Raw genomic sequence first — 14,623 nt, forward strand, 5'->3', positions numbered from 1 at the left:
GTAGATCAACTGTTATAATTGTGTTTCTATAGTAACAGTCTTTTCATCCGGGTTACTATAGTAGTTTTAATGCGTCAGTAGTGTACAATCAACAGTCCTCAAACACTGCAGATCTGCTTCTCTGGTGCTGGAGTGTGTGAGTGTGTGTGTGTGTGTGTGTGTGTGTTTATAGAAAGCACGGCATGTTCACTAGCACAGCTTGTCTGTCTGCATCAGCTGCTTCAGATGGTCAGATGGAGCGATTGTCTTGTTTTCTGTCCTTAAAGCACAGACAGCAGAGCTAATTTTCCTACTGATTTACTCTACATATGTACTGGATGTGGCATCACTGCAAGGTTTATTTAACTAATGACCCAAACTAGCTGTAAGAGAACGAGCAGAAGGCTTAATTAGGCTGGGTATGAGCTCTTAGAGGACCTTCATCAGTCTGTAGTGTGTAAACTGGAGAGGTAGTTCACACAGATCATCAGATTAATGCAGATGACACAACTAACCACCAACAGCAGCTGTGTTTCCATATAAATATGCAAACTAGACCCCTGCACCAAACCTGAATAATGCATACATTAGTGAATGAAGCAGCGTTTCCATCCAACGAGAAACAGAAGAGGATAAAATCAACACTTCCAGATAACCTGGAGTAAATATGAGTCAGAGAGATGTAGATGAGTGCGCCTCTGTGCTCTGTATTCATCATATATAATGAAGAAGTAATGGATTCATTTACCAGTGACTTCAGAAAAGTAATCTGATTACTCAACTGCTGTTACTCGCAGTGCTGCTTGGTTCAATCTGGCCACATCAAATTATTCACACTCTTACTCTGTAACTTCTTAAAGGGGCACATTCCGGGACTTAATGAAGTTATTCTGCCTCTGTTTAATTTCTGCTGCTGTGTAAAGCCGCTTTAACAAGGATGGACACACACTAATCCACACTGGAGAAGATTCACTTCACATTAGGATGAACAGCACACTGAACAGCACTGAACCATGACAACACAATGTAAAGCAATCATTTATTAGATCAGACATTCCTGGATATGAACAGAAGATGATCATACAAATCACACGTTGAGCATGAGCTCTGACCTCACAATCTGCTGACATCCATTAATAAAACCAATAATCATTTCATACGCATTAAAACACGTTCACTGAACACAGAACAGAAGCTTCCCATCATCCCCCGCGAGAACTAACAGATCTAATCCCCTTCCACAATCACACAATACAAAAGCAGAAGTAAACAAACGCTCAAGTGTTGACCTGAGAGCTGAAGACGCTCCATCACTCCTCATGAACAGCAGCAGTCAGACCCTCCAGCAAAATCTCTCAATCCTACTCTGAAAACGGCAGATGATGTGGGCAGATTTTAGGAAATTTGCAGCCAATTTTATGGCTTTTTTCAGATTAATATTCCAAATATCTTATGTGCTTGTGTTTTTGTACGTAACACTGTGCTGATGGCGTGTTGTAGAGAGAGAGAAATGTGAACAGCGTCCTGCTGACCACCCAAAATATGCAGGAAATCTGTAGAAATAGACAAAAAGTGTGAGATTTTACAATAAATTCAGCAATTGCAAGATTGAGAACTGCCGGCGGGTCTGACAGCTGATTACGGTCATGACAAATCAGAAATCAGTGTTTAAAGACTTCACACTCAGGATCTGACTTATAGAAGCTCACTGACTGACTGATAGATAGACAGACAGACAGACTGACTGATTGATTGATTGATTGATTGATTGATTGATTGATTGATTGATTGATTGATTGATTGATTGATTGATTGATTGATTGATTGATTGATTGATTGATCGCTTCTACAAAATCTAAAGTGTGAGATTATTAGAGCCAACAGAGCTTCTGTATGTAAAAACAGCAATATAAAACATCTCCTACATAATCGTAGTCATCCAGCATGAGTATAAACTGTGCAGAAGTGTGGGGAAATCAGATGCTTCACATGTTCCAGTGTCAAATGTTCATTCATAAGCACTTACTACACAGATTCAGTGAGGCTGCGTGTGAAGGATGTTTTAGAATGAGACGCTAGATGAGATATTCTACTGGCACAGCAGAGAAACCCTCTCCTCTCCTCTCCTCTCCTCTCCTCTCCTCTCCTCTACTGTTCTCAAGACAATAGATGATGTGTTGGTCCCTCAGAGACACAGACTCAAGGTTTAAGTCGTGATCATGAGTAACAGCTCGTGTTTAATAACACGCTGAACATCCCTGTAACACACACTAGTAGTAATAAAGCAGATGGAATAATGAGCAGAGATGTGCGGATTTCTCCAGAGTCTCTCAGTAAAGCTGATGAACTCATCACTCATGAACAGAAGCTGTGTTCCCGCTGTACATCAGGCGTCTGCATCTACTGTATGCATTAGAGAGAGGAGTGGTTCAGTCCAGTGAGCGTGCTGTAGGGATATAGCGTTTGCAGGATTTCTCCTGCCTTGTCAGATTTATAAAGTAGGCAGCACATTTTGATGATTGAATATGCTGCCAGTGTAAATGTTGATGTGGAGTAGTGTGATGTGAAGCTGTAATATTGGCCTAACCTACCTAATCCCTAACCCCAATCCCAGAACCATTCAAATACGGTGCTGATAGCATGATCTGATGGGGGGGGTGTCATGTCTCTGGTGTGGGCAGGGTTCAGGGGCAGATGTTGGTCATTACAGACTTCATACTATAGAGATGAATTAAATCGGTCAGTACGAGCAGATCCTCTGAGCCGCGTGAGCAGCGGTGTGTGTGAACAGTGTAGCGTGTTGTGAGCTGACAGTAGTTCCAGACAGCGGCTGGGCTGTGTGTGACTCAGCAGAGAGCGCAGGAGTCTCCGGGATTGGGGCCGCTGCTCGGGGTATTCTCCGGGTCTTCTTCGGTGTCCAGAGGGTCTCTGTCTGGAGTGGCGGTGAACTCTGACGGTGCGTCCTCGTACCCGCTGCTCTCCTCATTATCAGGATCTCCGTCCACCACCGAGCGGCTGCTGTTCAGAGGCTCGTCCCGGTCCACTGATGAGCCCTGCGGAGCCGCCTGGAGCCACACAGGGGTCGAGGGTTTCTGAAGCTGCTCAGCGCTTCGCTCCTGAGGGATTAGGACATACACACGGATCAGACGGTTACATTCAACACCTCATTTAAAGACTTTTACATACTTTTTCATTTGTTAGGGAACCTGGCCCTGTTAGCTCGGTTCACTTAGTCATATGTGAACTCTCAATCCCACGCCAGAACAATCCATCAGCGACCGCCTGAATGAGGAGGCTGAAACGAACTCTAGAGCGGATCAACAAACTAAAGAAACGGGCTGTATCACAGTGTATTATGGTAATGTAACCGGTGTACAGCTGTATGAGGAGAGCAGGACAACATTCATTCCTACTGGAAAATAAAATGAAGCATGCAGTCTAACTGAACTATTATATATACGTAATGTGTGTGTGTGTGTATATATATATATATATATGGCAATGTAGAGGTGCAGTAGGTAGTGCTGTTGCCTCACAGTTGCCGTTTCTGTGTGGAGTTTGCATGTTCTCCCCGTGTTGGCGTGGGTTTCCTCCGGGTGCTCCGGTTTCCCCCACAGTCCAAACACATGCGCTATTGGGGAACTGATCAACTGCGCTACAGGTGAATTGGATAAGCTAAATTGGCTGTGGTGTATGAGTGTGTGTGGATGTTTCCCAGAGATGGGTTGCAGCTGGAATGTAAAAATTTGCTGCAATAGTTGGCGGTTCATTCCACTGTGGCAACCCCGCATTAATAAAGGGACTAAGCCGACAAGAAAATGAATGAATGAATATATATATATATATAATATATAATATTATTAAATTTCGGTTAACTGGACTTCTGATATATAATTGATACATACATACATATATATTACAACCCTAAACAACTGACTCGAGGCTCTGTGTGAGAAACTATTACCTCTGATTTATATTTGATGATGATGATGATGATGATGATGATGATGATGATGATGATGTCTGTACACTTATAATGTCTCATTTCTCATCATAAATTAAAGAAAATCCCAGAAAATAAGCCGAATTCTCTGAGTTGTGACTAGTTAAATCTATTTTAGAAACTCTGCCGTGTGAAAACGGACTGCACCAAGAACAGCAACACTGCAATGATGTTACGCCTGTGTCTGAACTGAACTGAACTGGTAACATTGGTGACACTTTAACTTACAGTATGTTTACTGAATAGAGCTGGTAAAGCACAGCTACAGGGTCTTAGCTTGTGAAATCTCTTTTTCAACGCAATATAACTCAGAAGAGGAAAGAGGAATGTGTTGATCTGACCGCCTCTGTGAGCTTCAGAGGAAAGCGGAGTACGACACATTAATAACCTATAAGAGGAGCTTCAGTAAACTCTCTGACCTTTACACTTCAGGCTCCTGTTTAAAACAACTCAACACGTTCATCTGTACAGACGCTGATGAGCAGAGCGTGATTTATCTTGTTTTTTCACTCCCAAATGAACCAATGCCATATTTCAGTAACCAGAAAAAGTCAAAAATCGAAATAAAAACATTAAAACATTAGTGTGAGCAGGTAAAGTAGACTGAATGATGACGTATCAGATCTGTTTTTGTGAAATGATGCATCTCCTGAATAGCACTGCTGATCCAGCAGGGGGCGCTGTAGAGCAGCAGCAGCATCACTGCAGTGAGGAAAGCAGCGCGAGGTCCAATCACACAGGCTCTTATTGACTTCATGAACTCCAGCACTCCAGTGTTCACTGATTATATTCAGGCAAACTTTAGCACACTCTATACATCACATAACACAATGCCATATAAAATAGCTCACCTCGTAAAACAGCATTAAAGACTTAAAGTACTCCTATTACTCAGAAATAAAGGTGCGAGAGCTGTCTCCCTTTTCATACAGCATTGTTCTGTTCCTAACAGGTCCTTAAAGGTGCACATTAACACCTGAACAAGCTCAAATCTGTATCTCATAGTAGCTTGAGAGTGCAAAAGTGTACGCTAAAGATATGCTGACGCTGTATAAAAGATGCTGTAAACCTTTTAAAAAAGCAGCGCTCCGGTGACAGATATATCCCGTTATTCCTGACAGTGTTGATGAAAGTTATCTGTGTGATGTGTGTGTGCAGAAGTGTGTGTAGTGCAGTGTGTCCTCAGTCATGCTGCAGTGACAGAAACACAGCACGTCTCTCTAATATTGCTGATGTTCAGCAGGATCTAAATCTCTCTGAGGCCGCCACAGCCTGATGTAGGAGTGCGGTTTCCCCGCCCACTCATATTGATTGACAGGAGCGTATTAACATGTCTCCATAGTAACGCATATAAACATGTCGGCAGAAACTGGGGTTAAAGATCTGTTCAGCTCTCTGTGATCAGCTGCAGCTCCACAATCAGTTTCACACGCTTCTGAACAGAGAGTGTGTGTGTGTGTGTGTGTGATGAAGACTGAACAATCACTGGCAGTCAGAAAAGTGTGTGTAAATGTGTGTGTGTGTGTGTGTGTGTGTGTGTGTGTGTGTGTGTGTGTGATGAAGACTGAACAATCACTGGCAGTCAGAAAAGTGTCTGTAAATGTGTGTGTGTGTGTGTGTGTGTGTGTGTGTGTGTGTGTGTGTGTGTGTGTGTGTGTGTGTGTGTGTGATGAAGACTGAACAATCACTGGCAGTCAGAAAAGTGTCTGTAAATGTGTGTGTGTGTGTGTGTGTGTGTGTGTGTGTGTGTGTGTGTGTGTGTGTGTGTGTGTGTGTGTGTGTGTGTGTGTGTGTGTGTGTGTGTGTGTGTGTGTGTGTGTGTGTGTGTGTGTGTGTGTGTGTGTGTGTGTGTGTGTGTGTGTGACCCACCTCTCGCAGTCTCTCCAGCTCCTGCTGTAATGAGATCAGCTCCAGCTCCAGCCTCCGCCGCACAGCTCTCTCACGCTCCAGCTCCTGCTCACACACACGTACAGTCACGAACAGTCACGCACATCCACACAGTCACGCGCACACACACACACACACACACACACACACACACACACACACACACACACACACACACACACACACACACAAACAAACAAACAAACACACACACCCACACACACACAGACAGTGTTGTGTACCGTGTTGCTGCGCTGTGTCTCTCTCTGCGCCTCCGCCAGCATCTCCTCTGTTCCCTCCAGAGCATCTTGAAGACAGTCGACCTGGAAGAGCAGAGCCTCCTGCTGCAGCGCCAGAGCCCGCAGCTCCTCCTGCACACACACACACACACACACACACACACATTACGGCAGGTTCTAAGGCTTTGATTTTCACCAGTGTATTTGGTTGTGGTGCACTGACTCCGCATGATAATGCTCATCACAGTGTGTTTGTAAGATCCTCTGATTCCCTGACTAACATGATCATCATCCGCGCTCTTGTGTCATCTTCATCTGTGATCAGGAACACACACGAGCGCGTGTCAGAGAGCTGAAATCCTCTTCCAGTTCTGTTCATACTCCAAACAGCTGAATCTGCTGCTCAGTTCCTCCACACACACACCGACACATTCGCACGATCACACACGGCTTGTGCATTGAGTGTAGGTGTAGCGCCCTGATATGAAGAGTAAAGAGCTACATCTGAAGAAAAGCGTGACCACAGATCCCAGTCTGCACTCTCTCCATCCTGAATATTCTTACAAAAAACAGTCAGTGTGTCCCGAACACCGTGTGCTGACACGAGGCTCCAGACGCTCCACTGTTCACGGGAGAACTGTAGAACTGGCTCTACAAGAGATACGGCTGCAGCCACAAGTTCAGTCTTTCATTTTCCTTTGGGAATTCCACAATGGAATGAACCACCAACTATTCCAGCATACGTTTTACAGAGTGGATGCCCTTCCAGCTGCAACTCAGTACTGGGAAACACCCATACACACTCATACACTCACTCACACTCATACACTACGGTCAGTGTAGTTGATCAGTTCCCCTATAGCGCATGTGTTTGGACTGTGGAGGAAACCGGAGCACCCAGAGGAAACCCACACCAACACGAGGAGAACATGCAAACTCCACACAGAAACACCAACTGACCCAGCCAGGACTCGAACCAGTGACCTTCTTGCTGTGAGGCGATTATACTACCCATTGTGCCACCCCGCTGCCCCAGCCAGAAGTGAATAAGGATTCTTGACATGATTTATCAGGGCTGGGCGATTTTGGCCTGGATCTAAATCTCAATGAATTGAACATTTTGACTTGATCACGATTAAATAATGATTATTTTATGTATTTATTTTATATTTTTGCCCTCATATTTCACCGACAGGTTATCTACAGCAAATATAGTCACATATTACAAGTGGGAGATTTCTGAACTAGAGGTGCATTACTTGATTTAAACACACACTATCCTCTGTCTATGATTATTTACTGAGCATCAATGCTGAACAACTGAAATTAACACACACACTGCCTAAAACCAACAGGTGCTTAATTCTTAAAAACAGGTGAAAATAAATCACATTTATTACATTATTATGTCCATTATTGTACATTATTTTAAAGTTTTTTTATATTAAAAGTAGAAAATAAGCAGTATTTCTTCTAAATAAATAACTCCTGTACATCCTGTAAACAATATTTAAGCATTTCTTATATCTTCTGTAAACAAACATTTGAATGTAAATCATTTTAATATAATGGACAACATGCCGTCGCAGGGCATCTCTGGCGCAGCTGCCAATCATCATCAGTGTAGTGTAAAGTAGAGCTGGAGAATGAGAGCATCGTCCTGCTTTAGATATAAACATACAGGCAGAGCGACATCACACAGTGCAGACGGGCACTGAAGCAACTGACCTGGAGAAACTACAGCACTTACAGGCTTTGATTGTTGATTTTTGATTATCTTTGCAATTAAGCCCAATTATTCATTAAATGATCTATTAATGGTGTTTAGTTCATACCTACCCAACCCTAAACTCAACCCTCAGTACTGTGAAAATAAGAGCTATTGCTGTACGGTGTCACAACACTGCTGCTCTACTGATGCTGCAGCCACAGCTGTATCCCCTCTACACTTTACCCTGATCAGGACTTTCAAATATCCTCATCATTTGTCAGTGGACACTTTTACCAGCTAAATGTGTGTAATGGATCTGAAAATATCAAGAACAAGCCAGAAATATATTAATATCTGAATCACTGCTAATAAGTACTTGCTGAAATCGACCAGCGCCCTGTTCCTTTAGCTGGAGAGTGTGTTTATCAACGCCTTACTACTGTTCCCTCACTAACAAGACATCGAGATGAAATCTAGCAGACCTGCTGAACCTGTCAGAGGAGTGTGTGTGTTTGACAGAGGAGCGGCTCTGAGTCACTTCACGAGAATCACATCAGGACAACTGAATCAACCTGTTCATGATTCACTGAGTCAGCTCACATGAGTCCCTACAGCCTCCACACCTGCTTTACTAACAACACACACACACACACACCTGGTGAAAGTCTGGTCTCCACTGGTTCACACACCTGTAGAAGGCAGAAGCTCGTCTTCATTAAATGATTCGTTCGAAATGCTCTGAATAATGTAGAAATATTGACTGAATCACTGACTCAAATGACTCATTCGGTGACTCGCTCATTATAAACGACTCATTTGCTGAACTGCTGTATAAACCGTGTGTGCTGATATTCAGGAAGCGGCGCTCCTGCTCAGCTGATATACTGTATAACATCATATACTATCAACAGCTAAACACAAACACAGGGCCCGATTTAACCAATCAGTGAGGCGAGCGGGCGCTTAGGCCCCCAGGAAATCTAGAGCCCCCAATAAACACCCAGAAGTATAAATTACACCTATAAACTATATACAACACTGCTGTCTATCATGTTTCATCAGGTGAGAGTTAAACAAAGAGTTTTACTGTGAATAAATGTGATTTAATATCAAACAAAAGGTAATATTGTTATAATAATTTAATGTTATGTAATAATAATATTATCAAATTAAAGATTATTATTCATCACAGGGAATACGAGACCCACAGCAGCACAGACGCCTGACAGAGGAGTGTGAAGAGGAGAGAAGATCTTACCAGCTCTATGTTTTCAGAAAGCACATCGTCTTCACTCTGAAACACACACACACACACACACACACACACACACACACACACACATACACACACACACACGTTCAATTCTCTGTGGATTCATAACACTGTAATAATCAGTGAAGTGTGTGTTTGCGCACGCACCAGGCTCTCGCGGGTCTGTCCTCGTTTTAGAGAGCCGTATCTGCTGTCACTGCGGGACAGGTGTCTGCTCGACTCTTCTGCCTGAACACACACACACACACACACACACACACACACACACACACACACACAGAATACAGCAAATAGCAGTGTAATATCAAACACAGTGAGAGTGTGTAGTGTACAGCATTGCTGCTATTGTTAATACAACGTCAAATGAAAACATTAAACACACACAGACATACTGTAAATGTAATATTACAAGCTCTACACCATCATATCTGTGCATATACAGTAGATCAGTCAGTGCTGAAGTCAAATCTGGAGCTGATCTAACACAATAACTTACGATAACCCTCCAAACTCCAGCACAGCCACATTTATGAGTTAGAGAAAAATCATAAATACATTTAATAAAGAGGAAAAATCAAGAGAAGCACAAAACTGAAGAGTTTATTTGAAATTTTGTAGGTTGTGATTATTTTTCAGTATTTTTCTTCAGTTTAATTGTGTTTTCTTTCCATTTCTGAAGATGTTCTGTGACTAAAATATTATTGTAATAAATAAATCTGTTTAATAACTCTGTTCTGTTCAAATGCACCAAAATATTCACGGAGAAATGGAAGACAACAATCACTTTCAAAATGGGGTGTACTCAAATATGCTGAGCACTGACACACACACACACACACACACACACACACACACACTTATTATGTCAAAACACACCTGTATTTTGGGTGTGATTAATCTCTGCCAGCACTCATTTTAATATTTCAGTAAAGGCTGAACTTGAAGTTGTGTTGATGTTACACAGTTTAAGATGTGTGTATGAGTGCAGTAATCATGAAACACAGCCATGAAGAAATCACTGTGGAATCAGCAGACTCTTCATCATCATCATCATCATTAACGTCAACAACATCTATATAAACAACAATTATTAATCTATCACTGTGTGTGTCTCTCTCTCTGTGTGTGTGTTGGCTAGTGCTGATCTCTGCTATTGTGTGAGATGTAAACAGATCAGAGATCAGACTCTCACCTCTCTGATGATGTGTCGGAGGGACTCATCCTCGCTCATTCCCCGGGACAGAGTGCGTTTCCTCAGCGAGCCGCTTTTCTCCAGCTGCCCGGTCTGCATGGTGATCCCGAACCGACCGAAAACCGACACCGATCCGCGTCTTCAGCGTCGATGTTCCGCTACCGGATCAGACAAACAGAGGGTGGTTCTCCAGGGGGCGGAGCTTCAGAGAGTCTCATGAGTGGGCGGAGCCGAGTCGCCACGTTATGAAACATTTCCTGTGGAAAAAAGTCTTCAAGTGGGCGGAGCTGACGAGAATATTCATATTTGCTCTACTGTGGGCGTGTCTTTCAGATAACACGCAGAAGAAAGGAACTGAAGTCATCTTTAGTTCACGCATTATGGCAGGCCATGATAACTTTTCATCTGGATCTCATCTCTCTATTGTAGTTAAAACATGATCTTGTGAATATCTAAAGGACAGTTTTTGGTCTTATAAATCTATTATTTGTTCTCAGGTGTATTATTTTGGCAGTGTTATTTTGTAACCTTTTATAATTGTCTTTAATTATGTTACCGTGTTGTACGCTGTTTGTCTTTGTTTACCGAATTGCTTGACGTAATCTTTATTTATTTTCGTGTATGTCTTTATTTCTTATTTTGTGTAATTACCATTGTAGTTTAATAAATCTGATAATCAAAGACACGTGTATAATAAACTCATTTTAATTCACATTTTTATATGTGTACATTTTCTTAAATCAAAAATGTAGATTTATAATATTAATATAGTGTTAATTAAATCATTCTATTGTTAATGTACAGTGAAACCGATGAGTCCATGGTGAGGTAAGTTAAGTGTCGTTATAAAGTACACTGCTGTTCCATTTGAAGAAGTCCCCGACTTGTGTCCTCGCGTCCTCGGGTGTTCGTTCTTCCAAGTCTGATCTTCCAAGGACGCAAGTCCGAACTTTGCGTACTCGGTATTGAGAAACAGCCAGTGTAGTCAGGTTATATTAGCTACAGTTGTCCACGTACAACTATCATTACAGCATGTGTGATACTGCAGGCATGTAATTGTCGTGTTTTATTTGGTGTTTTGACTTTATTGGTGATTTGTCAGGAATATGTTTGATATGATGTGAAACTGAAACTTGCTGTCATGTTTATCAGACAACATAGTGAAGTACAGGATGGTGTATGCTATATTATATGCTAGGATATAAAATAATACCTTCGACAAAATGTATTGATTTTGCTGCTTTCCTCTAAGGAGAATCAAAACACAGACACCTGAGTTAAACACAGACACCTGAGTTAAACACAGACACCTGAGTTAAACACAGACACCTGAGTTAAACATGCGTCATTATGACGCAATGACGGACGCGTCCAGCAGGTGTCAGTGTAGACTCATGGAGCATCCGCTGGAGGAGAAGATCACGTGAACAGGAGATTTCCTCGTCAATGTTTTTATTATCATTATTAAAGAGAATTCTACACAAATGGACATTTAAAACAAACCCCGTATATTTAAACACACAGTGAACGAAAGAGTCCCTAAAGCAGGTCAGTCTTCAGGGCTCTACAGCAGTCCAGACAGCCTTCTGGGCTTTAACACTTCCTACATCCACCAGTGCTGTGTGTTCAGCGTGTGTGTGTGTGTGTGTGTGTGTGTGTGTGTGTGTGTGTGTGTGTTACATTAGCGTGTATGTGTCTATGTGTGTGTTACATGTCTGTGTGTGTGTGTGTGTTACATCAGTGTGTATGTGTTACATCAGTGTCTATGAGTGTGTGTTACATTAGTGTGTGTGTTACATCAGTGTGTGTGTGTGTGTCTATTTGTGTGTTACATGTCTATATGTGTGTGTTACATCAGTGTGTATGTGTTACATCAGTGTCTATGAGTGTGTGTTACATTAGTGTGTGTGTTACATCAGTGTGTATGTGTCTCTCTGTGTGTTACATGTGTGTGTGTGTGTGTGTGTGTTACATCAGTATGTATGTGTCTATGTGTGTTACATGTCTCTCTGTGTGTTACATGTGTGTGTGTGTGTGTGTTACATCAGTATGTATGTGTCTATGTGTGTTACATGTCTCTCTGTGTGTTACATCAGTGTGTGTGTGTGTTACATGATCTATACACACAGACTGATGCATTATGGTTTTAATCTGTGTTTCTGCAGGCAGCGCTGAGGAGCTTCCTGTGTGAGAACATGCTGTGATGATGATGATGATGAAGAGGATGATGATGATGAAGATGAACGTTTAGTGAGTATATTTGGAGCTGTGAGTGTTGATCTCTCTCTCTCTCTCTGCTATTATTATCCTCGTCCTCTGCCTTGCCTTCGTCCTGATGATATGCAGGACTTCAGTGCCTAAATATATCCCGTCCTGCTCAGTGGAGACACACACACACACACACACAGATCTCTGATCAGGTGTCGTCCTCAGCGTGTGCAGTGTTTGCAGTTGTGCACATCTGATCAGTAACAGTGATTATTAGATCAGAGTAATCATCATCATCATCATCATCATCATATAGAGCAGCCTCTGCTGTTTTACATAACAGATCCCCTGACAGACGAGGCTGGCGTCACATGGTCTAAACAGCAGAACACACACACACACACACACAGCGCCCCCTACACACCCACACACTCCTCCTCCATACAGTGGAGATGTGACTGCAGAATATCAGCGCTTCCTCCTCTCCGTCCTGCTCTGAGTGCTCAATTTACCCACAATCCTCTGCTGTGTTTGGCTGTGAAGGGAAGCCTGGATTCAGAGCAGTTTACTGGACAGATGTGAAGGTGACACCACTTACATGTCAAAGACAAACTTCAGACGGCTCATTTAAGCTGGATTGATGTGCTCTTGGTGTTTGCCTCCATTAAAGAGTCCAAAATTCATCCATTACTGAAGCTTTAATAGTCATCTGCTGCACAGAAGAGTCATCCACAATCAGCAGATCAAGAACATCCCCAAACACGCTCAATATCACAGTCATATAGCTCCTCCCACCCATCATCTGCTCCTCCCACTCATTATCAGTCCCTTCCCCTCATAATCAGCTCCTCCCCTTAATCATCAGCTCCTCCCCCTCATCATCAGCTCCTCCCACTCATTATCAGCCCCTCCCACTCATCATCAGCTCCACTCCATTATTAGCTCATCCCCCTCATAATCAGCTCCTCCCCTTAATCATCAGCTCCTCCCCTTAATCATCAGCTCCTCCCCCTCATCATCAGCTCCTCCCACTCACCATCAGCTCCTCCCCCTCATCATCAGCTCCTCCCACTCATCATCAGCTCCTCCCACTCATCATCAGCCCCTCCCACTTATCATCAGCTCCACTCCATTATTAGCTCACCCCCTCATAATTAGCTCCTCCCCTTAATCATCAGCTCCTCCCCTTAATCATCAGCTCCTCCCCCTCATAATCAGCTCCTCCCACTCATCATCATCTCCTCCCACTCATCATCAGCCCCTCCCACTCATCATCAGCTCCACTCCATTATTAGCTCACCCCCTCATAATCAGCTCCTCCCCTTAATCATCAGCTCCTCCCCTTAATCATCAGCTCCTCCCCCTCATAATCAGCTCCTCCCACTCATCATCAGCTCCGCTCCATTATTAGCTCCTCCCCATAATCATCAGCTCCTCCCCCTCATCATCAGCTCCTCCTACTCATCATCAGCTCCTCCCCCTCATCATCAGCTCCTCCCCATAATCATCAGCTCCTCCCCCTCATCATCAGCTCCTCCCCATAATCATCAGCTCCTCCCCCTCATCCTCAGCTCCTCCCACTTGTCATTTATTGTGTAAAAGCTGATGAATTCACTCAGAGTAAGTCGCGTGTCATCTTAAAGCAAGTCGCTGAGATATTGTCGCTTATATTTAAAGTTTATTTTAGTGTACTGGTTGGTTAGTTAGTCAGGTCAGGTCATGTTCTGGTCCAGCTGTGTGGCTCTGATGTGTCCTCCTGCACGGTGTATGTTGGAGCAGTGCTGCTGAGTGTCCTGCTGAACCCGCCGCTGCTCTCTGCAGTGGGATTGTGCAAGAACTGCTGCAGGTTGTTCCTGTATTGCGACACATGCTGTAGTGTGTGTGTGTGTGTGTGTGTATGTGTGTGTGTGTGTGTGTGTGTGTGTGTGTGTGTGTGTGTTGAATGGAGCGCTTGACTGTGATCGTCTCTCAGTAGAGACACACACAGCAGACGTTCATCAGGAGAAATTAGGTTATGTAAGGTGCGGCTGATGACTCACACTCTTTGTCTCCCTCTCTTTCTTACACACACACGCACACACACACACACACACATGTACACACACACACCCATATATTTTGCACTCATTAT

The 14,623-nt window shown here is 43.2% G+C and overlaps 1 protein-coding gene across 1 annotated transcript; it reads right to left on the reverse strand.

Moving 5' to 3' along the window:
* Positions 1-1,004: 1,004 nt before the first annotated feature.
* Positions 1,005-10,467, reverse strand: si:ch1073-456m8.1. The gene is made up of 6 exons (XM_009305713.3): positions 10,285-10,467; positions 9,240-9,320; positions 9,078-9,113; positions 6,112-6,240; positions 5,852-5,935; positions 1,005-3,095 (listed from the first exon to the last, which is right to left on the reverse strand). The coding sequence occupies exons 1-6, from the start codon at positions 10,381-10,383 to the stop codon at positions 2,826-2,828; spliced, it is 699 nt and encodes a 232-aa protein (XP_009303988.1). The 5' UTR covers positions 10,384-10,467; the 3' UTR covers positions 1,005-2,825.
* Positions 10,468-14,623: the final 4,156 nt, after the last annotated feature.

This window comes from Danio rerio, chromosome 11 (assembly GCF_049306965.1).
Source record: "Danio rerio strain Tuebingen ecotype United States chromosome 11, GRCz12tu, whole genome shotgun sequence".
Lineage (NCBI taxonomy): Eukaryota > Metazoa > Chordata > Actinopteri > Cypriniformes > Danionidae > Danio > Danio rerio.

Coding starts and splice junctions, on each gene's coding strand:
- si:ch1073-456m8.1 (XM_009305713.3), bottom strand. CDS start 10,383: ATGCAGACCGGGCAGCTGGAGAAAAGCGGCTCGCTGAGGAAACGCACT. Junction 6,241..9,077: donor TTTCTGAAAACATAGAGCTG/GTAAGATCTTCT, acceptor GTGTGTGTGCAG/GAGGAGCTGCGGGCTCTGGC. Junction 3,096..5,851: donor AGCTGGAGAGACTGCGAGAG/GTGGGTCACACA, acceptor CTAATCCCTCAG/GAGCGAAGCGCTGAGCAGCT.